The 24,109-nt window shown below is 45.6% G+C and overlaps 1 protein-coding gene across 5 annotated transcripts in view; it reads right to left on the bottom strand.

The window, feature by feature from the left end:
• Positions 1-783: 783 nt before the first annotated feature.
• Positions 784-24,109, bottom strand: part of JCAD (junctional cadherin 5 associated) — a 103,787-nt gene continuing 80,461 nt past the window's right edge. For 4 of the 5 annotated variants that reach the window (XM_025397190.1, XM_025397192.1, XM_025397191.1 and 1 more), the window contains 2 exons: positions 14,232-17,986; positions 784-5,901 (listed from right to left, as the gene is read on the bottom strand). In XM_025397190.1, coding sequence (XP_025252975.1) covers positions 5,867-5,901; positions 14,232-17,986 — 3,790 coding nt within the window. In that variant the 3' untranslated portion in view covers positions 784-5,866. Of the gene's footprint in view, positions 5,902-13,991; positions 17,987-24,109 lie in introns of those variants that run through there. The other variant, XM_025397187.1, reaches the window with a different exon arrangement.

Raw genomic sequence — 24,109 nt, 5'->3', positions numbered from 1 at the left:
TATATTTTAATATGTGGATTCAATTATCAACCAACTAGGGGACAGTCCTTACTTTAAAACCCACATCTCAATGTGATCTGAAATTTCAGACTACCTAGAGGGCCCTGGGATCCTCAAGCTTTGGGGCTCTGCACATGTGGAGCCAAGGAAGAAATGAGGAAAACAGCTTACAAAAGCTTACGGGAGAGAGAGGAAGCCTACACTGGAAAGAAGGACCATGTTTTTAAAAACTCAGAAACAACAGCTTAGAGGTTTATTGGTCTGACGATAGAAACGATTGGAGAGTATGATGTTGCACCGAGTCTCCCTCCCTTCCAGAACTGCCCTACAAGAAGACAGAAGCCTGGAGGGTAAAACCTACAACACTGCCAGGCAAGTATTTTCCCCAGAAGGCACCGCTCTAGCTTCATTTTCCATGCACTCGACACCCACAATGTGCTGGAGGTTCTCTGTATATTGGATTCTGATGTTCTTTTGGTAGGAGAGGCTGGGGAGGACACAGAAGCCAGGGATGTGATATGTACAAGGCCACATGGTTACTGAGAGTCAATATTCACACCCAGTCCCCAAATTAACTCTTGGCCTCGTTCCACAATGTCAGTAAGCCTTGGGGGAGATGTAAACAGGAGCTTTAACTCCCAGGAAATCCCGGTGGAGACCAAAGGTGCTGGAACCCTGTGGGCTACCTGTCCCTGCATTACCCACACCATCTGAGCTGCTGCCCTTTAGGAAGCAGCCTCTAGGGCAGCTCTTGCACCCACAGTAAAAGACAACAGACATAGGTACTTTCATGCAAAATCTTTATTTGGAACATGTATGTTACTGAGCAGGCCAGCCGCCATCCTGAAATAGCAAGGATATTTACATTGTGCAGAGAAATACAAGAGCTTCTTGAAGACATTCATCTGTGCTTTGCCGGCATTTTATCTGTTGCTTTGTTCTGTTTCTCTCTTCCCTGTGCTCATTATTCTTCATGCACCCTCACCTCTCATCACCTTAAGGCATCCTGTACCAGCCTGATCTGGGGGCGGGGACTGCAGCCAGCAATCGGCCATTACCAATTGTGCCTTTCTGGGATCCTTTCTACCTGTCTTAGGTATTAATGGTGCCCAAAGAAAGAATAAACAGATGAAAGTTTCTGTGGTTGGCTGGGCACGGTGGTGCACACCTGTAGTCCCAGCTACTAAGGAGGTTGAGGTGGGGATAGTGCTTGAGCCCAGGAGCTTGAGGCTGCAGTGAGCCATGACCGCATCACTGCACTCCAGGCTGGGCAACAGAGCAAGACCCTGTTTCAAGGGGGGAAAAAAAAAGTTTCTTTGGGGTTGCAAGGCCTTGTTTTCACCAAATTTTAGAAGTCCCCCCGAGATGTTTCTGCTTAACTTCTCTTACAGGCCTGTGAGGGCTCGAATTTCAGCTGACCCAGGTGGAGAGTACTTCACTGATTTTTATAATCTGGAAATGACTGCTTTTCCCCCTGGCTGGGACATATTGTTTTCATTTCTGTTTGCTGCCATATGCTTCTCAACTTGAACTTGCCTTTGTCTCCTTGCTCCATGACAATGAATGTCTCACATCTCGGCTCTGCTGCAGGGCAGGGGTGAAGGGAGGTGGAAGAAAGAAGAGATGGTCCTTTGGCTTGGTTGTAAGCCCTAGCAGGGCCTGCCTTTCATACAGAAAGGTTCCTCCTCACTTGCTTCAAGGCATGGGGATGAACGGCCAGACAATCTGGACTTGCCTTTGGGTATAAGTTTCAGTCACTAAGCAGAGACCACAGAACAAGGACCTCCCGGTCCTCTGCTGTATTTGTACACACAAGTATCACAGAGCCTTTCCAAGGTCAAAGTCAGGAATCTGCAGGAGCCTTGGCTGCCTCCTCACACGGCTGATGAACCAAGGACTGTTTCGACGGGCAGGTTGCTAGCCCACATCAACCTTTTCAAGAGGCCTCAATCTGAATTTATGGTCTTAATGACTCCCTTTTTCTTTCCAACAAAACCTGCAGGCTGGAGGCCATTCTTCCTTTAATGTTATTTTATCATCTCCCCCTTCTTAGTGTGGTGGGTCCCAGAGTGGACCAACCCACACTCCTGAGGAAGGACCTCCCGCCATGCAGATTCTTAAAGGTCACTGGAATGTGTCTCTTAAATCCTGTCCTGAGTAGCAACTCTCCTCCCACAGACAGATGTACAGAATCTGCAGTCAAAAACAAAACAAAACAAAAAATGCAAAAATCCCCCAGGCCTGCAACAGCTTTGGCTTAAGAAACACACTCCCACCCCACATCCCATCTTTTAAGCTTCATCTCCCCTGCACAAATGGGTCTGGTAGAACAATGCTCCCAAACGCTAAACTAATTGCTTCTAAGAACTTACGACATGGGAAATGTTTCTCTAAGCTCAAATACGGATAGAGAGACAATTCTGCTGCACTGGTCCCTTTGCAAGAGATGCTATCCTGACATTTAACTGTGTATTATTTAATCATTTAAAACAAACAATAATAAAAAACTCAGCCAGAACACACAAACATGATCTTTGGGAGTCACAGGATGAAATGGTAGGTGAATGTTATCTTCCATCAGCCCCTTCTGCCTCTGAGTTGGGAAAGTAGTTGTTTCAACTGATCAGCTTCATCCTTTTTCTTCAGAAGCCCTAAACCGAGATGCTGTCAGAGTAAGTCATTTTGCTACTGCAAAAAAAAAATTATCAGGGTCTGGTTTCAGAGTCATTTGAGTTTTAAAACATAAACTTCCATTAACAATGGCCCTTCACCAACAGTAAAATGGGGCAGCAAAAGTTCTACTTAGAATTTCCACATGAATGAAACCAGCAAGGAACTCTGCTAAGGAAACCAGGATCTCGAAGAACAGATTCATGTTTTAGGGACTTTAAAAGAAGAAATCCAAGCAGTTATGCACATGGACATAATCCTGAAAACCCAATCGGGGCTGGGTGCATTGTCAGTGAGGAGTTTTTCTGTAGTCTGCAGAAACATGAGGTTGAAAGTGATAATATAGATATTTGGTTTTCAGTCATTCAGAAATTTTCTTCAAAGAAAGGCAATTTGAGCTAAATTACCATCATTTATCCCTTCTTTTGCAAATCAAGAAATACTAATCCATTGCGCATGTAATCCCTCATATAATGTTTAGTCCAAATGGTCAAAATTACAACTTTTAATTTTATGAGCTCCAAATTATTAAACACCAACAGTTAACTGTGTGCATGAGAACAACAAAGACAAATACAAAATATAGAAACTTTTTCTTCCAGCCACAAAAAAATAACAAAGTTATGTATGTATGAGAAATAGAAACAACTGAATAATTAGTGTTAAATTCAAGACCTCTGGGAAAGCTGTTGTTGGTTATAGGCTATTATTTACCTTAGAATATGAAAGTTTAAAGGTCAAATTTTCAAGGTAAACGTTTAAAGTTACCTTCCCCCCAAAAAAGATTTACATGTAGGCTTAAGTTTAGAATACTTAAAGTATAAATGTTGATAATTTCAACTTAATTCAGAATGGTTTCAGAAAGACATAACAATTTAAGATAACAAAACACAAGGGCATTGCATTTTGGTTTGGGAATCACAGAAGGTACAACAGTTTTTCTTCCTCGGGGATCCTTCTCTTTCTCTTGAGGAATGAACTAAAATTCAGTAATTTTGATTCAAAGAGGTATTTAGATGGTATCAACAAAATTTCAGAGGAAGTCAGAACGGAGTTCATATACATGTATGGGTATGTATGCGTACGCGTACATGTATACATGTGCACGTACATAAATGTATATACACATATACCTTCTTATGTTTGCATTTAAAGAGGGAAGTAAGACCCCACAAAGACCTCCAGGCGCCTCAGCCCTCATTTGGTACTACCAGGTGACTTGAATGATTCACCAACAACAACAGTGTCTGAACTCTTCCCCACTCAGCTTCTCCTGGGAAGAGGAGCTTTTCGTTCCCTCCGCATACTGCTGCTGTGAAAGCTGGAGCGCACTCTAACTCTTCGTAAGAGCTGAATTCTGGGCTGCAGATAAGTGTTTTGAAAAGATTTGGAAAGATTTTTCGGGGCGACTTAGATTCTGTTTTGTTTGTTACAGTCCAAATACATAAAGTTGTTATGAAATAAAATCATACGGTGCAGATGAGAACAGGCCGGGAGAGCCAGGCCAGCCGTTTTAGGGCCAAAGGACAGATCACCCAACGGTTCACATTTTAGGAATTTGAAATGTCTAAAAATAGATAAGGTGGTTTCTCTAAAAGAAAATAAAATGAAAGAGAAGGGGAAAAAAATAAAAGGGAAAAGGAGGACAGGGGTAAGGAAGGAGGGTAAGAGGTAGTAAGGGAGGGAGGGAGGGAGGGAGGGAGGGAGGAAGGAAGGAAGGAAGGTAGGCAGGGAGGGAGGGAGGGAGGGAAAGGCAGTGATTTAGGGAATGTTAGCTATCAAGAATACCTTACTTAGAAAGAAGGAAAAAATGCATAAACTTTGTGCAGGTTAATGCAGTATTAAACACAGTAGAATACATAGGCCTCATAATACTTTTGTAATGTCATATATATAACGTCCCCAAGCACTTTCTAAAAATATGCAGAGACTAATTCAAGATCATTCTAGATAAAAATACATATTTCTTTAAAGGGGTGGCATGGCGGGGTGGGGAGAAAAGTATGGTTTCAGGGCAGATCCCCACACACATACAAAGATAAAACTATGTTTTTTGGTAATTCTAGTTGATATGGCAGCAAAAATTGTCATAACAATGTTGGCTGGTTTTGAGAGGGTTATTTTCAAATATAACCTGATAGCTACATTTGTACAAAAATCTTTGTGAAAAGTTTATTTTATTAACCCTGTGATATGTCTATATTGACATTTTCTAAGATAAAATAAAAGTAGCAGAGCTGTCAATGGGTAAGGGACAGAGCTTTAAAGCAAAAGTGAACCCTCTTTGGGTTCCTCTCACACAAAGGGATACAGACTCTTAAATAAAATAATACTTCCTTAAAAATCTGCCGCCTAACAATTGTTTACATCATAGAAAAATAGCATTTTCGTAAAAAGAAATAGTCACTTTGTTAAAATGGTCTATTTTAAACCAGCAATTATTTTTCATATAAAGAATTTCTAAATACCCATACAGAAAATAAAAATAGATAATACTGAGTGCAAAGCAGACAATGGCATGTTTGCAACTGATCAAAATATTTCACTGCCAGATAAATAATACCCTTAGTATATTACAGTACAAGTTTTAATTTTTCAGGAACTTAGAAGATATTGCTTTTATTCTCTGTTGGCAAGTTACTTATAAGTAAAGTTACTTCCAGCAGCAGAAGGTCAAATTGATTAGAAATGGATCATACCTATTGATTCACATTTCCCCTAAACTGGAAGTGCTGAAACACCAGGCAACAGCCTGTGTCCCAAACTCCTTCACAAGAGCATGTACTGCAGGCCATGGAGACACAGAGGGGAGCACACCATTCACAGGCCTTTCCAAAGCGTTTGCTGGATCTTCCATGTTGAAATCTTCACCCAGAACGAGAGCAACACCAACTATTTACCAGCTTGGTCAAATCTGTCATGAGGGAGGGTTTCTGTGAAAACTCCTTCCTAATTATAGGCATTAAATCTTCATGCTATAAAAACAGATGGTTTCAACGGACGATCGCTTTATCGCCACAAAGCAATTCTGAGAGGATGGCAAGTTTCCTAGTGGCAGTGGTAAAGAATGTTATCAGGATGCTAAAAACCCAGCAGCTTCCAGCTTCTACATGGGGAAGTGGGCTGACAGACTAAATCTCTCAGCTCCTTGAGAATACTCAATTAGCAACGGAATGCAAGCTCCGCCAGCATTTCCTCACACCCTCTCCACTCTGCTAGGGTCATAGGAATCTGTAAAAAAAGAAAAGAAAAGAAAATCAGCGGTATATTCAACTGCTCTATTTTCTGTTTAATCCTTAGACTACAAATTTGTCTAGGGAACAAAAGCTACAAATGTATAAAGGTTAATTTTTGGACATTTTAATAATAATGTTTTCACTAAGGAGTAAAAAAATATTTGTCAAAAAGGCCTGTTTTCAAGGAATGTGCATAGTCATTACCCAAACACAGATGGGAAAATATGAACTGCTTAATACTTCGGTGGCTCCTTCCTGTTCACCGTGGAACATACGTCACTTTAAACGCAATGTTTCCAAACTGGCAGTGATGTGTTTGGCTGATATTAAGGTAGACATCTTATCTGGCTGATACTCAGGTAGAAGTCTTATCTTTCTTTCTTCTTCTTTTTTTTTTTTTTTTTTTGGTAAATTACAGCTCAAAAGAAAGCTTGCTTTAGAATATGCATCTTTGTGATCAAACGCTGTCGCTTGAAGGCGTGAGGATCCTCAAATCCTGAATGCCTGGCTGGCAAAGAGAGGCTTTCTGTCTCTCATCACCACTGACCAGTAGGCAGCCCCAGGGCTGGATGCTCACCTGTCAGTGGAAGGCTTCCAGAGCCTTCTAACACAGGTGTGTACGAGTCTGGGCCCTCACACTGATCCATTCTACTGCCGGCAATGGAAAAATCCCAATCTGTGCCCAGATGACCTGGATTTCTAAAACGGGACACCATACAAAAGAGCAATCATCCTAAACTGCCACTACTGCTGCTGCTGGGCGCTGCCAAGTCCCACAACCTCCAATTCACAGATGTCTGTCTGGAATCCAGACAAACCTAAGGCTCATGCGTGCGCCTCCTGTGGTAAGATTTTCCTGCCATAGCAGCTCAAAGGCTTCTTAATTTTTAAAGAAAAAATGTTTAAGCAATCTGGAAGGAGTACAGCCATTATGGAAACATTATGGAAGTTCCTCAAAAAAAATTAAAAATAGAACTACCGTATGATCCAGCAATCCCATGACTGGGTATGTATCCAAAGGAAAGGACATCAGTATGGAAGAGATATCTGCACTACAGCATTATTTACAATAGCCAAGTTCACTGCAGCATTATTTACAATGGGCAAGATAGGAAACTACCTAATCGTCGAGGTTTTCATCACTGGATGTATGGATAAAGAAATTGTATAGCTGAGTACGGTGGCTCACGCCTGTAATCCCAGCACTTTGGGAGGCTGAGACAGGCAGATAACCTGAGGTTGGGAGTTCGAGACCAGCCTGACCAACATGCAGAAACCCCATCTCTACTAAAAATACAAAAAATTAGCCGGGCATGGTGGCGCATGCCTGTAATCCCAGCTACTCGGGAGGCTGAGGCAAGAGAATTGCTTGAATCCAGGAGGCGGAGGTTGCTGTGAGCCGAGATCGTGCCATTGCACTCCAGCCTGGGCAACAAGAGCGAAACTCCGTCTCAAAAAAAAAAAAAAAAAAAAAAAAAAAAGATGAAGAAGAAAAGAAAAAGAAATTGTATATACACACACAATGGGATATTATTCAGCCCTAAAAGATAGGCAAATCCTGCCATTTTACAACAACATGGATGAAACTTAAGGCCATTATGGTAAGTCAAAAAAGCCAGACACAGAAAGACAAATACTGAATGATCTCACCTATATGTGGAATCTTTTTTTTTTTTTTTTTTTTTTAAAAAAAAGCTGAAATCACAGTAACAGAGATTAGAAGGGTGGTTGCCCAGGGGCTGGGGTAAAGGAAAAGGGGAAATACTGGCCAAAGGCTACAAACCCTAAGCGATAAGATGAGTAAGTACTGGAGACTGAGTGCATAGGGTGGTGACTTTAGTTACTAATGCCATCATGTACACTTGGAATTTGCTAACAGAGTACATCTCCAATGTTCTCAACACACTTGAAAAACTGGTAACTATGAGAGGAGATGACTATGTTAACTGCCTTGACTGGGGTACTCATTTCACAATCTATAGATGAATCAAGACACCGTGTTCTATACCTTAAATATATGCAATTTTTGTCAATCATGCCTCAATAAAGCTAGGGAAAAAAGAAAAAGGAAAAAAAAACAGCAAGGCTCAGCATGGTCAAAAAAGGTGTTTCACATTAAAAAAAAAAAAAAAAAAAAAGGAAATCTGGAAGTATCTGAAAAGTTAGAAAAACAATCTTTTGGCCAAACGAGGTGGCTCACGCCTGTAATCCCAACACCCAACACCGTGGGAGGCTGCAACAGGTGAATTACCTGAGGTCATGTTGGAGACCAGCCTGGCCGACATGGTGAAACCCCATCTCTACTAAAATACTAAATATACAAAAATTAGCCAGGTGTGGTGGTACATGCCTGTAGTTCCAGCTATTCGGGAGGCTGAGGCACGAGAATCACTTGAACCTGGGAGGTGGAGGTGGCAGTGAGCTGAGGTCGCACCACTGCACTCCAGCTTGGGCAACAGAGTGAGACTCAGTCTCAAAAAAAAAAGAAAAACGAAAAACAATCTTTTCTGAAATCCATCTGGACAACGTGCATTAAAAAGGCCATAGACATTCCAATTTCTCCAGCAGCAAAGCGTCTTACACATCCTCCTCACTCCTTTACAACCTGGCTGAGACAGACGTGCGATACGACAGGTCTCATGACTGTGATGACTGATACAACCTGGCTGAGACAGACGTGCCATACGACAGGTATCATGACTGTGATGACTGATACAACCTGGCTGAGTCAGACGTGCCATACGACAGGTATCATGACTGTGATGACTGATACAACCTGGCTGAGTCAGACGTGCCATACGACAGGTATCACGACTGTGATGACTGATACAACCTGGCTGAGACAGACGTGCGATACGACAGGTCTCATGACTGTGATGACTGAGACAGCGTTCAGAGTACTTTCAGCCCTACATTACTGAACAGATGGGACAGTCTCTGCATTTAGGAAAAGAAGTTTGCGCCTGCTCAAACATCATCAGCTGCACGCAGGGGTAATCTGGCTAAAAGGAAGGGGAGTTCACATAAGTTCTTCCTGACTGTTGATGCTTAACAACATCCGTGAGACAATATAAGACATTAATAGCTGGGTGCTTCATTTCTGTGCTCAGTCAGCCTCAGAGTGCTCACATTCTGAGAGGGTCTGCCTGTGAGCAAAGGTGTCTTTTTCTCCATTGAGAATAAGGTGTGCGGTCACAAAATTATGACAATGTGTGGAAGTCACACTTCCGGCTAGTGGGAGCATCTGTTATTAAGATGCTTAGTTTCTTCCCGGCTAAGCCTCACATTACATAACACTAGGCACTGAACAGGCCATGCCATGTCTGTCTGTACCACCCCACCCAACACACACACCCTTCAAGACCCTTATTATCTGTGCTGTGTTGTACCCACCATCAAGCGTCTTTAGATTACAGATGGTCATTTCAGCTCACATCTTTTTCGTGGTCTTCTGTGCCAGGCACCCTAGAGACACCTCCACAGGACACGCCTGCTGCCCACAGTCCCCTGGGCTCTTTCTTCAGCTCATGGACTGTCCAGGTCCAATAAAATTATAATGTGGGCCACAAAACATTATTTTTTAGAGACAGGGTCTCACTCTGTCACCCGGGTTAGAGTGCAGGGGCACGATTACAGCTCACTGCAGCCTCAAACTCCTGGACTCAAGCGATCCTCCTGCCTCAGCCTCCCTAGTAGTTGGGACTACAGACATGCACTACCATGCCTAATTTTGTTTTTCATGTTGTGTAGAGATGGGGATCTCGCTAGGTTGCCCAGGCTGGTTTTGGGCTCAAATGATCCCCCCACCTCTGCCTCCCAAAGTACTGGGATTACAATCACGAACCACCACACCCAACCATCATTATTTTAAATTTTCTAGTAGCTATGTTAAAACAAATAAAAGTAAACAGGTAAAATTAATTTAAATACTATATTTCACCAAATATATTCAAAATATCGTTTCAATATGTAACCAATATAAAAATGATTGAGACATTTTAGATTCTTTTTTTGCACTAAATCTTTGGAATCTGGCATGTATCTTACACTTACAGCACATCTCAATTTGCATGAGCCATATTTCAAGAGCCCAGTAGCTGTATGTGACGAGGGGCGACGATATTGGACAGCACAGGTCTAGAGGGTAGGGTGGTTACCTGGAGAATTTAGAATCCTGTTTCCTGTGGGTTCCATTTCAGCTGAGGACAACTCACTGAAGACTGTCCTGGTGGGCATTTCACATATTAATGCCCTCGGAGAGGTGCTAATGTCCAGCCTTCTCATGGCGTGATCTGGCATTATGAAGCCTTCCCCGATTTCTCTCATTTCGGGCCTCACACAGATATCTCTTCTCATTCTTCCCCTGGACTCATATTAACAGGGCTTGCAACAGAGGATGACGGAACCAGGAGGTTCTGTGTACGATCAATGCCTGGGATGACACTTCCGAATTGGAGCATCAGTCATCCAGCAAAGATGGGAGTCTGTGACCCGAATTGGTTTTGGGCTGCTGATTTCTTAGCCAGAGGCATGAAAGACCACTAAAGACATGTGAGCTGAAACGATCAACTTTAACCTAAAATAAAGACACTTGATGATACGACAGGCACGACACAAGGGTGTGTGTGTAGGGTGGGGTGGTGCGAATAGACATGGCATGGCCTTGTGTTACAGTTCCAGAACAGATGCTTGAATTTAAGTGGGCTACAAATTTAGGAGCAATGAAGCAGTTCTAGCATGCTGGGGTCATGGGGGCAGCAGTGGGGTGGGGAAAAGATGAGGATTCTTATGTTTAAAACGATTAAATACATCAAAAGGAAAGCAAAGTCCAAGCGCTTATCAGTGACATAACAACAAGGCTTTACTGTAACTTGTGAAGCAACAGTGAGTGGAAAAGTGGACATATGTCAAAAGTATTACTACCTCCATCATATGACCTCAGCTGTTCTCAAAACGAGTGGTTTTGAATATTGAGGCCTGGTGACCATCACATGAAAGGCCCATACAGGGCCACCTGAGCAAAACAAATGTGAGAAATCGTCCCTAACGGTGCTCTCCCCTCCAATTATGGTCATGCACCACAGAACAACGTTTTGGTCAATGACAGGCCACATAGATGACAGTGGTCCCATGAGACAATAATGAAGTCGAAACATTCCTATCATCTAGTGATGTCATATCATAGTGCAATCAATTTCTAAACAAATGTGGTATAGCCTAAGTGTACAGGGTTTATAAAGTCTACAGCAGAGTAGAGGAGCTCTCTGGGCCTTCACATTCGGTTACCACTCACTCACTGACTTGCCCAGAGCAACTTCCAGTTCTGCAAGCTCCATGTATGGTGAGTGCCCTATAAAAGTGGTCCTTTCTTTTTTTAATATTTTATACCATATTTTTACTGTGCATTTTTTTTTGAGATGGAGTTTCACTCTTGTTGCTGAGGCTGGAGTGCAATGGTGCAATCTCAGCTCACTGTAACCTCTGCCTCGCGGGTTTAAGCAATTCTCCTGCCTCAGCATCCCAAGTAATTGGGATTACAGGTGACTGCCACTACACCTGGCTAACTTTTGTGTTTTTAGTTAGAAACGGGTTTTCAACACGTTGGCCACACCAGTCTCGAACTCCTGACCTCAAGTGATCCACCCGCCTCGGCCTCCCAAAATGCTGGGATTACAGGCATGAGCCACCATGCTTGGCCTGTACCTTTTCTTTAGATACGTTTAGATACACAAATGCTTACCATTGCGTTAAAATTGCCTGCAGTATTTTACACAGTAACAGGCTGTACAGGTTTGCAGCATGGGACCAATAGGCTCTACTACGAAGACTAGGTGTTTAGTAGATTCTACCATCTAGGTTTGTGGAAGTGCACTCTCTATGGCGTTCACACAATGACGAAACTACTAATGATGCGTTTCTCAGACTGCAGCCCCATTAAGCGACACATGACTGTATTTGAAAATGCCCGAGGAAGCTGTCAACACGAGTAGCTCTCTAGCTGCAGATTTTTGGCCATTTTATTGTGTATTAGCAAATGCATCAGATGGAGAAGAGAAAAAAATAATTAAATGTTCTGCTTGTTAGTAGCGATGGTTAAAAAAAAAACCAAAAAGGTCATGAGGGAGGTGTTGTTAATAACTGTAAAATGAAAGTCTGCATTACCTGGGTGTTTTTAGATACCTACTGGACCTTCTCATGCTAAACAGTCAAGCTAAAAATGAGGGAGTGCTTTTCTGCACTGGCAATTTTGTGTTATCAAATACTCCCTGGACTGGGCACCATAACTGAGGCAGGAGGATTGCCTGAGGCCAAGAATTCAAGACCAGCCTGAGCAATGTAGCAAGACCTCATCTCTACAAATAACTAAAAAAACAGCTGAGTGTGATGGTGCATGCCTGTAGTCCCAGCTACTTGGGAGGCTGAGGCAGGACAATCGCTTGAGCCTAGGAGTTCAAGGCTACAGCGAGCTACGATCATGCCACGGCACTCCAGCGTGGGCAACAAATTGAGACTCTATCTCAAAACAATCAAAAACCTCCCTGAAATAGGTGTCCATGAACTGAGACATAGAAATATTTACGAACTGGTATTTTATTATAACAGGATTTATTTGTCTTATTTTAAACTCCTTACAATTTTCAGGAAGATGTAGGACTGAGAAAATCATCCTGATTTTATAGATGAAGAAATTTGCTTTAGAAGTCTATGACAAGTTTTAACTAGCCTTAAAGTCTAGTGGGCAGATGTTTTGAGGAGGAAGGGGGACTGCAGAGGAATTACACTGAAGGCTACAATAAATCCCGACAGCTCAAAAAATGGGCAGGTAACTCTTTTCCACCATAATGGCAAAGCCTTCACATTCTCAGTATTCTCTACCACTGCAAAGCCCCAACTTGTCCAACGAGAGGATCCAAGGAGCCCCGATGAAGGATTATTTCAATCATGTATTTTGCATAGGGAGCAGAGGAGCAACACTGGCTAACACCCCTAAGAATCCCACCGTATTTGGGGGAAACTTGAGAGTGCCCATGTACATTTTTTTGTTCAACAGAAATCTCTGACTACTTCCAACTGAAACAATGGCTCTTTTCTATCTGCTTCAATATTCTTGGGTTTCAAAACAGAAAATAGAAAGGGGTAGGAGGAGCGGAACCACCTGTTGAAGACTGGGTAGGAAGAGGGAAGGGCCCGGCTCAGGAGAGAGCATTCCTCTAACTCAACTCGTGGGGGGGGGCCAAGTTTTCTTTTTCCCTTACTGTAAAAAGGCTTGGACTGGGCCAGGCTCAGTGGCTTACACCATAATCCTGGCACTTTGGGAGGCCAAGGAGGGCAGATTACCTGAGGTCAGGAGTTCAAGACCAGCTTGGCCAATATGGCGAAACCCTGTCTCTACTAAAAATACAAAAATAAACTGGGCATGGTGACACACGCCTGTAGTCCCAGCTACTCGGGAGGCTGAGGTAGGAGAAACGCTTGCACCCAGGAGGCTGAGGTTGCAGTGAGCCAAGATCGTGCCACTGCATTCCAGCCTGGGCAACAGAGTGAGACTCTGTCTCAAAAAGAAAAAAAAGGGAAGGGCAGACAAGAGGAGGAGAGGGGAGGGGAAGGGAAGGGGAAGGGGAAGGGGAAGGGGAAGGGGAAGGGTAGGGGAGGCGGAAGGGGGAGGGGAGGAGGAGAGGAGGGGAGGAGACGGGGGAGAAGAGGGGAAGGGGGAGGGGAGGGAAAGGGAGGGAAGGGGAAAGGAGAGGTGGGGAGGGGAAGGGGAGGAGAAGGGGAGGGAAGGGGAGGGGAGGGGGAGCAGGCTTGGACTAAATGACAGAAGGTCCCATCCAGTCCATGGCTTATGATGTGGATCTTTTGACATTTATCTCAACTCTTCTTCTGATCACCTGAGCTCAAGAGTTTGAGACTAGCCTCAGTAACATAGTGGGATCTCGTCTCTACAAAAAAGTTAAAAAATTAGCTGGAAATGGTGGTGCACGCCTGTGGCCCCAGCTACTCGGGAGACTGAGGTGGGAGGATCGCATGAGCCCAGGAAGCAGCGGAGGTTGCAGTGAGCAGAGATTGCACAACTGCACTCCAGCCAGGCGACAAAGTGAGATGCTATCTCAAAAAAATAAAATAAATATGCTGCAAGATCTTGAAGTTTAAGATGGCTTCTGGATAATTCTTCGAAAATGAGGAATCTTTTGATAGAACAATTCCCAGGGTCAACTTGATCTTTTCTGAATATGCAGATTTACATTATCCACCAACCTGGTATTGTGCACTGACTAAAAACTCCAAATGCATACCGAGCACCTGCCTGCCTGCCTGATTCCTCACCTGGGCACCAGAAGTCTTGATCCACGCTCTTCTCCTTTTGTGCTGCCGGATGCTCCTTCTCTTCCCTGGAGATGCTGCCCTTGGAGATGGAGAGTGAGTGGCCCACTCTCTGAGCCCGGTCCCCACTGCCAGGAGACACAAGGCCTCCCGGGAGCCCAGCCTGGCCCCTCGTGGTGGCCTTCAATTCCTCGGCCTCCTCCTGGGAGTCGGCATTCCTGAAGCTCAGGAATCTCATCCGTGACACTGAGCTCACCTCTTTCATTCTCATCAGGCGGTCAGGGTCTGCTCTCCTAGGCGGGGAGGCCAGTTTCTCTTGTAAACTTTCAATCACTTTGGAAGGGCTTCTGAGTCTCTTTTCTGAGCCTGCCACACTTGGGGTTCTTTCTACAAAATGGAACAAAGTGGACCTGAAGGGTGGTTTTGTCTCCACATCCTTTTGTTCGAAGAACTTGGACTCCAAGGGGCTGGGCTCAGGCTCAGGGACGGGGTCTGTGCTGGTGACAACCCCGTCCACATCTGAGTGCTCGAAAGCCTGAGGAGCCCGCCTGGCACTGTCCCTGTCCCCTACAAAGAGAGGGCTCTTGGTCCAGCCACACTTCCTCCTGCCATAAAAGGCATCAGTGGACACCCTGGGGACATCTGCCGGTGCTGGGCGAGATGGCGACTCTTCCTGGGGGGACTCTGGGGTGTAGGCACTTGCATCGGGCTCAGCAGGCTGGTTCTGTGCCACTCTCTGGGTGCCCGGCAGGAGGGACTCCACTGCCACCTCAATGCCCAGGATCCTTGCAGCCCTGGCTTGCAAGGACTCACCTGGGGGGATTTCTATTGTGCTCGCTTCACCCAAAGACCCCTCTAGCTCGCTGGCACCCTGCTCTTGCCCAGGGGTGAGCCCCACAGACCGTAAGTCTGGAGCTGAGAGCCCTCGGTTCTTGTTAGACAGGGACAGCGGGAGCCCTGTGCTCCTCTCTCCACCACTGTCACCCTTCCGAGGGACCGCTTCACTTGGTTTCACAGAGCTGAAAGCACTGGTGATTTTCCGACTTTCCTGGGGCTCCCTAGGTTCAGCTGGATAGGATGGGGGCAGTGGTTTTGCATCACTTGATCTTGACATTCTCATCACAGGAAATGGGCTACCTGCCAGCTCGTCCATTCCATTGCTAACCTCCAGGTGTCTCTTCTCTGCACTCATGCTTCCATCTGCTGACCACAAAGGTGCACCGCCACTGTCTTCCATGCAGAAGCGGCCTGGGGATGGAGGCCAGGCACGTGGGTGGCCAGGCTGCAGCTCCTCACTCCAGCTCTCAGACTTACTCTTACCTCTTCCCGATCTGCACACAGGGCTCTCCGGCACCCACACCCTCGGCTGTGGCTCAACCCTCATTTCCAGGCTGTTTCTGCGGAAGCCCACATCTTCCTGTCTGCAGTGAGCACGGTTCTCCTGCTGCGGCTCTGCCTCACTTCCCTCACTGCTGCTACTGCTGCTGCTACTGCTGCTTTCTTCCTCTTCCTGGAGCTCCTTGTTAAAACTTTCTAACTGACTGATCAAATCCCAGGGACGACGGCTGACCGGTTTCAGGAGAAACTGCCCAAAGAGTTGTTTACTGTTGCACGGGCCTGTGGGCTCCCCCTTCACCACCTCCCGCTTAGGCCCAGGGTGGGCTCCAAGCCCGTGGACATCCATGCAGGGCTGACTTCGGCCTGCTTTTGGCATTGGTGCCTGATCTACGGACAAGGAAGTCCTTGAGAAAGCACTGTTGCTAGATGGGCTGAGGGACCTGTGGCCTTTCAGGTTACGGGCACTTGGCCTCTGTTTGTGATCGCCAGAAGGGAATGCTGTGTGCGCCTGAGCTTCGGAGGCAGCAGGGTCTGAACGTTTTGGACTCAAAGCTGCACAACTCGGCCCTCCTGGCTTTGCACCAGGGAGCAGCTGTGAACTTTGGGGTTCCTCGGAGAAACTGGTTTGTGTTTGCTGATCTCTGTACCGGTGCCCTGGCCAAGAGCCAGAATGCTTGAGTTCTCTGTGCTTTGTAAGGTGGATGAAACTGAGGTCATTTGTTTGTCTGTCTTCTTCTGGTTCCCCTAGATCTTGTTTTTGGAACTCCGTTCTCCCACCCATGCTTCCTGTGAGGGCCTGCAACTCCAGGTCGGTGGAAGACATGCTCAGCAGACTCTGTTCTTGCAGAGCCGGGCTCTTATCAGACCCATTCTTTTGATCAGCACTGGGCTTTAAGTCATTGTTGTCCATATCTCTATCTGGCAGATGTGATTCTGATTTCACTGGGATAGAAACCAAACAAAATATAGTCTCATTCATTTTTGTCTTTGAACTTTTCTTGGTCCGAGTCCCAGTTTGGAACTTTTTGAGCTTGGTTTGAGTTTCGCAGGTGCTCTCGCCCTGTGAGTATGGGGAGGAAACTTGTCTCCCAGTGTGCCCGTGCTGGCTGCCTCTCACATCAGGCCACTGTCCCCTTGCCACACAGCGGCCTCTCTGGTCAGGGAGGCCGCTGTTTTCCCCATCCCCGGGAGGCTGGCCCCACAGCCACCGGGGGCTGGGACTGGCCAAGACCGGGCCTCTCTGATCCCCTGACAGGGTTATTAAGCTCTGTGGATTCCAAATGGCACCATCAGGCTGCATTCCTCCATGAGCCGGCTCTTGGGCAGTGACAGGACTGGAGTTATATGATTTATCGTCAAGCTTTATGTCTTCACAGAAACCCTGGGGCTGAGCTAGTTTAAAATGTCGTAACCGTGGATCATCAAAGGGAATGTACTGAACGAAGCCGTCGTAGGCAGTGACGGGTCGGGGGTGTGCAGGGAGCCCCTGAGGCGAGCGGGCACTCGCACCATACTCATTCCCAGTTCCAGGGGGGCCCGAAGGAGGCTGACCGCTGGCCCCAGCCTTCTCGGTCGGAGACTGCTGTTGACTGTGATCGCCACACACGTTTATGGGCGCTGTGTCTTCCAGGTAGGGGTTTGGGATGTTCTGTGGGGGCGATCTGTATGAGGGCGGAGGCACGTACACTGGAGGTTCCAATCCAGGGTCAGACAGGCAGAGCTCATGCCTGGGGACATAGGCGTCCATCTGCTGGCTGTCCTGAGAGTCACTGCTGTCCGCTCCTCCCCTAGACTGCTGGTGCGAGCTGTAAGATGGGGGCTTGAGGGGCCTCCCAAACTTAGGCCGGGGAAATGGGGCTGAGCAGCCACCCTTCTCAGAATTCCTCGTGGAGTCCAAATTCGGTGTGCAAGTGGGAGGATACGGTGGCATTTTAGGTGAATGTCTTTCATTGAATGGAATGGGAATTTCGGTGCAACTCAGACTCTCGGGGGAAAGAACTCTAGGCAGTGAGCGGGATTTCCCTTTGTTTTGAGAATTCAACACATGTTCTCCTTGAATGAATGGGTACAGGTCTTGAAACAGCCTCTCCCCATCCCCATCAGACATCTGCCTCCCTAATTTCCTTGGTTGGTTCCAGCTTTCCAGGCTGACATTCTGCCACCTGGCAGGACCCGACATTCTCAATTCTTCTTCCCAAACTGGCTTCTTCATCACATGCTCTGACCTTCCTCCAACTTCCCATGGACCCTCCCTCATGTGGACAGGCAGGCTGTGGGCTTGGGCCATTCCTCTGGCCTCCAGGTTTTCATGCTCCCTCGGCTTCTGGCTCCTGGCTTCTTGCCGTCCTCTTCTCCGGTAGGCTTGGTCATTACCAGTCGGGGGATGAGAGGACCGTGCTGAGGTGGGTTGATTATAAAACCTACAAAACAAAGAGTCACAGACGTTAGGCACAGAAGAAACATGTCTTCATCTGCTTCTGTGACTGGCATTCGAAGTCAAACTCAGGTCAGCAACTTGGAAAACTTGGTTCCCAGCCACAGTACTTGCCAGCTTGAAAGAAAACATATCCCATTAATTATGGTTGGAAGACAGCCACATGTTTTGGCATCAAGGGCCAAGAAGGGGCAGCAGTGGGCAGCCCACAAGAATACAGGGATGTTGGGCATACTCCAGAGATGTCAAGGTCCTTATAAACATTAAAATGTTCGGTGGGAGGCTGGGCACCATGGTGCATGCCTGTAATCCCAACATTTTGGGAGGCCAAGGTGGGAGAATCTCTTGAGGCCAGGAGTTCGAGACCAGCCTGTGCAACATAGTAAGACCCTGTCTCTACACAAAATTTAAAAATCAGCCAGGTATGGTAGTGCCCACCTATCTCAGCAACTCCAGAGGATGAGGTAGAAGAATTGCTTGAGCCCAGGAGTTGGAGACTGTAGTGAGCTGTGATGGCATCACTGCACTCCAGCCTGGGCAACAGTGAGACCCCGCCTCATAAGAAGACCGAAAAAATGCCCAAGGGAATGAGGGTTAACCATACAGCAGCATTTTTCAAGGTGTGGTCTTGGACCACTTGCAGCATATTCCTGGCTCAGTCCAGACATTCTGTGCAATCTCTGGGAGGGAATCTGGGAACCTGCTTTTAAAAACACTGCTTTTTAGCAGGGGTTCTGCAACTTTAGTGAGAATCAGAATCACTGAGTCCTGGAATTGCTAACACACAGATTGCTGGGTCCCATCCCCAGCTTCTCATCTGGAGAGGGGCTGGAGAGGGGCTCTATAATCTACAAGTTTCCAGGTGATGCTGATGCTGCTGGTCCCAGGGCCTTACTTTGAGAACCATCATTGCTGGTGGTTGTTCACTCTGACTGCACATTAGAATCCAGGAGGACTTCAAAAATCCAGATGCCAGGCTGTATCCTAGACACACTACATTACAATCTGAAGACGTGTGGGTAGTAAATGCAGGGGGAGGCAACCAGGCATCCGAGATTCTCCAAGTGTCCCCAGGGATTCCCAGTGTGCAGCCAAGACTAAGAAAGATGTCTCTAGCAGAGTCCCCTCATCTCTCTGATGGTAAGCATCACCCAGTGGGCTTGTAAAATATACACATTACCAAGTCTCTCCCTCTGAAAGTTCAGACTTGGTAGGTCTGGGTTAGGGCCCAGGCATTTGTATTTATATTTTTATTTATATATTTATTTTTGAGACAGGGTCTTACTCTATCACCCAGGCTGGGTGCAGTGGTGTAATCATGGCTCACTGCAGCCTCAAACTCCTGGGCTCAAGCAATCCTTCCACTTCAGCCTCCCAAGCAGCTGGGACTGACTACAGGTACTTCACCATGCCTTGCTAATTTTTAAGATGCTTTTGTAGACATGGGGTTTTGCTGTGCTGTCCAGTCTGGCCTTGATCTCCTGGCCTCAATAAATCCTCCCACCTCAGTCTCCTCATGCGTTGGGATTACAGACATGAAGCACCATGCCTGGTCCATCTGTTTGTTTGTTTTTTGTTTTGTTTGGTTTTTTTGAGACTGAGTCTCACTTTTTCGCCCAGGCTAGAGTGCAGTGGCACAATCTCAGCTCACTGCAACCTCCACCTCCTGGGTGCAAGCAATTCTTGTGCCTCAGCCTCCCGACTAGCTGGGATTACAGGCGCCTGCCACCACACCCGGCTAATTTTTGTATTTTTAGTAGAGACGAGTTTTCACCATGTTGGCCAGGCTGGTCTCCAACTCCTGACCTCAAGTCTTCTGCCCACCTCGGCCTCCCAAAATGCTGGGATTACAGGAGTGAGCCACTGCGCCCGGCCCCATCTGTATTTTTAACAAGCACTTCAGAGGATTCTTATCCTAAATTTTGGGAAACACTGCTAGGGCTCACATTGAGATTGACTAGAGGAAGAGGGGAGCCCTGTTCATGGGTTGAAACTCTCTGCAAGGCAGGAAATGGTAGTATCAAATGCAGGGTGTTGTCACTACCGGGCCACACATTAGGATTTCCTTGTGAGCCTTTAAAAAATACCAGTGCTCAGGGCCCGTCTCCAAATATTTGGATTTAATTGGTCTAATGAGAAGCCAGTATATTTCAAAATCTCCCAACTGACTCTAGCATGCCTGGAGAGTTCAGAATCACAGTTCTAACGCAACCAAAGGAAAGTATCTGAAGAACATCATGTGCAGAAATATTAAGCTACTACCCATGAATGATCAGAGACTAGGGCCATATAATAGGGAAAAACCATTAACTGGAGGGAAGTTCAGGGGACTCAATAGTTTTGATTAACCATGGGCTGGGCTGACACTGAAAAATGTTTCAAGTGTAAGATAGCTGTTTGCTTTTTAAATGATTACAGTAATGGATTCATTGTTGAAAATGAATGTTGGAAGAATATAAAAAAGTACAAAAAGCAAAAATTGCTTATACTCTTTCTACTCAGAGATGGTTACTTTGATACGTATCTTCTCGCCTGTGTGCGTGAGGATGTGAATTTTTGAACAGCCTGAGTATTCTACTAGGTATCTGGTATTATGTGAACATTTCAACATTTCCTGACACTTGTAGCACAAACAACAGCAGCCACTTACACAGCGATTGCTGTGTGCTAGGTCCATGCCACATGCTTTCTGCCTACTCATTTAAGCTTCACCAACATCCTTCTGAGGTAGGAGCTACGGTCATTACCATTTTACAGAGGAGGAAACTGAGGCACAAGTGTTCAGTAACTTGCTTAGTCCTAACATTTACTGGGCACTCAATGCATGGTGCTAAGCACGCCAAGTAAATTATTTCATTTCAACGTTATAATTACCACTATTTCCCACTTTTACAGATAAGAAAACTGAGGCATAGGTAGGTTAAATGATTTCCCCAAGTTGCACAGCTTGCAAGGATTTGGGAAAGAGTTCTAAGCCAAGAAATGGGAACCTAAAGCGCTCAATTAACCCCACGTTTTACTTCTTCCAGTGTCATGTAAACCCCCTCAGATGCTTAATGTTCGTGGATGAGTTGTATTCCCTCACACACACGGGATTTACTTAACCCTTCACCAGTGTTGGACATTGATATGGATTCTATTCTAAAACACTTTGAGACACACCACTGTTCACAAACACGGGATGCAGATCTCAGATCATTTAGAGTAAGTCCTTAGAAAAGAAGTGAGTAGATCATGGGGTGTTGTGTGACACATATTGTCAAAATGACCTTAGATAAACTATCCAATTTATAGGCCCTCCTGTCGTGCAGAGGACAGCCGGTCTTCTTGAACCTTTTCATCCCCAGTTATTACAACTATTTTTCCCCATAACTTCTCACTACTTTAATTTGCATTTCTTTGATTACTAGTGAGGTCAATTTCTTTCTCCCCATGTGCTTAGGTGTTGTTATACATTTTGTGGTTTCAAATGATTCCGGTGACACAGTCTGCTTTTCAGCTGGTGGCACAGCGAGTGAACACAACATGAAACCGGGAGGTGCAAGGCCACCAGTTCTATGCAGCAACAGTGCATGAAGCCGGGGAAGAGTCCCTGCTGGGGACTGGGCTGCAGGAGAGCCCTTCCAATCACAGAAGCAGAAGGCTGTGGGCAGGAGCCCTGGTAAAAACTTCTATTTTTATTGCTACTATTCTTATTTTGGAATTACCTCTTTGCCTTAAAAGGTAAAGATAGACCCTCAAACTCTATCCAATGCCGGGTGCAGTGGCTCATGCCTGTAATCCCAGCACTCTGGGAGGCTGAGGTGGGTGGATCACCTGAGGTCAGAAGTTCGAGACCAGCCTGGCCAACATAGTGAAACCTCGTCTCTACTAACAATATAAAAATCAGCCGGGTGTGGTGGTGGGCGCCTGTAATCCCAGCTACCAGCTACCCAGGAGGCTGAGGTGGGAGAATCGCTTGAACCTAGGAGGCGGAGGTTGCAGTGAGCTGAGACCATGCCACTGCACTCCAGCCTAGGCGACAGAGCAAGACTGTACCTCAAAAATAATAATAATAACAATAATAATAATTCTGTATCTCTTCTACCCTCTGATAACTTGTTAGGCAGCCACTTACAGCAAAGCTTAATTATGGGCTGGAAAACCAGAAAATATCCAAAATCAATCTGAGGTAAGGCATTTGCCACTGAACAGCCTCAATGCTTCTGTGTTAACAACCTGTACATGGTATAAGCTATCTTAACACCGGGCACAGTAGTAGGAGGTCATTTTCTTTTGTTGTCATTGAAATTATGTTTTGAGCATTTGAGTTTTGAGTGCTGAGAAGGGGGCTTCCTGGTCAGGTTCTATGCAGATTATTCATTTTGAAAGCCATCGCCACTGGCCCCCCTCCACATCCCTTTCCTCCCTGTCTCCCCACTTTAGCTGAGCCAGGCTTGCAGCTCCAGAAGCCGCAGAGTCTGCCCTTGGGGACTCCCGTGTGACCGCCCATCAGTAGCCTGAGAAATGCTGTAGAACATGAGCCACTGAAAAGTCTTCAGCACCTACTGTCCCTAGGCTCTCAGACTCCATAGAAAATCCAAGGTCAAGACTTAACAACTACCATGTAAGAAGGCATTACAATTGTTACACCCCACTGCGAAGGGCTAAAAGAAATCATTAGGAAGTATGTGGTTGGTGCTTTGCACCAGAAACAATCTACCGTCTTACCTCTGCTCTTAGGCTGATGGTGAGTGGGCTTTTATTAAGCACCGTTCTCATTCCTGACAGTCCTGTGAGCGCTTTCCTGGATTGCCTGACTTTAGGGAGGAAATGATACCATGTGGCTTTGATGCATTTTCTCAATTGATATTTGGGTTTCACAGTGTGCTTAGAGAAGGGGCTAAAATCCTGAGGTGCTACTTGTGCAAGTACACACCACGAGCATAATCGGAAGACAGATAAAAAATGACAGAAATAGGACAAGAATACAAACAGCCCGTCACTTCCTACAGAGGGAGCGTGGTTGGTTTTCTTCTCCACCCAAAAATGTTACATTATCACTTTAACTTTGTCAAAACTGCCATATATAACAAACCAAAATAACTAAGAATTTTGGGTTAAACTTCCTTCTGTTTGCACAAGGTGCCAAAATTCCAATTTAATAAAAACCCAGGTCATCTGGGAAATTTTAAATTATCCACTTTACAACACAGTCCACATATCATAGAAAACTATAAACCATTTAATTAATAAACATCTATTTTGTACCTAGCAAGGGCCAGGCTCTGACAGGTGCAAGCGCACTCGCCATGGGAATTGCTCTGGTAGATTTCTCCTTCAGACAAGTTAGCAAGAATGGCTCGTCTAGTAGCTTCGCTATAGGACGCCCATTACCAGTTAAAATGTACACTGCTGCATATGGTTTCAAAGCCAAAAATATATTTTCTGATACGTTGAAGGAAATGAGATCAAATTTTTCTTTTTAGAAAAATGAAACTAATTATCTTACATTTTAAAAGACATTAACAATGGCACTTTTAAGAAAACATGCTGAACACATTAACACAGGGTGGGAAAAAGATAAGGAAAGCAAGTGGAATGTGATCGCCCAGACAAATTGTGTCCACGAGTTCAATGGGACAAGCAGGGTCTTTACACAGAATTCCCGGGCGAACAGGACGGAGGTGAAACAGAAGTTACGCTTGCCAACAGCCCCATCTCTCATCTCAGGAGAGACGAGGCCAACGAAACAACCGCTAGCAACTGCTTGGGAAATATCTGAAATATGAGCATGTGGAAAACAACATGTTTAACGGAAAATGAGCAAATCTACTCACTGCATATGCAGCAGCTAATTATGAGAAAAATTAGGAGACAGTTCTGTTCGTTCACACGACTCCTTCTCAACCACAATGGAAAATGATACCCTTCTTTTAAAAAGTGAAAGTCTCCTTAGAATAGCAACATTTGCGCCAGGCACAGTGGCTCACGCCTGTAATCCCAGCACTCTGGGAGGCTGAGGCAGGCGGATCACCTGAGGTCAGCAGTTCGAGAGCAGCCTGACCAACATGGTGAATGAAACCCTGTCTCTACTAAAAATACAAAAAATTAGTCAGGCGCGGTAGCA

This window comes from Theropithecus gelada, chromosome 9, assembly GCF_003255815.1.
Source record: "Theropithecus gelada isolate Dixy chromosome 9, Tgel_1.0, whole genome shotgun sequence".
NCBI lineage: Eukaryota > Metazoa > Chordata > Mammalia > Primates > Cercopithecidae > Theropithecus > Theropithecus gelada.
Note: the sequence above shows the minus strand (reverse complement) of the source record. Positions and strands in the feature narration are given on the sequence as shown.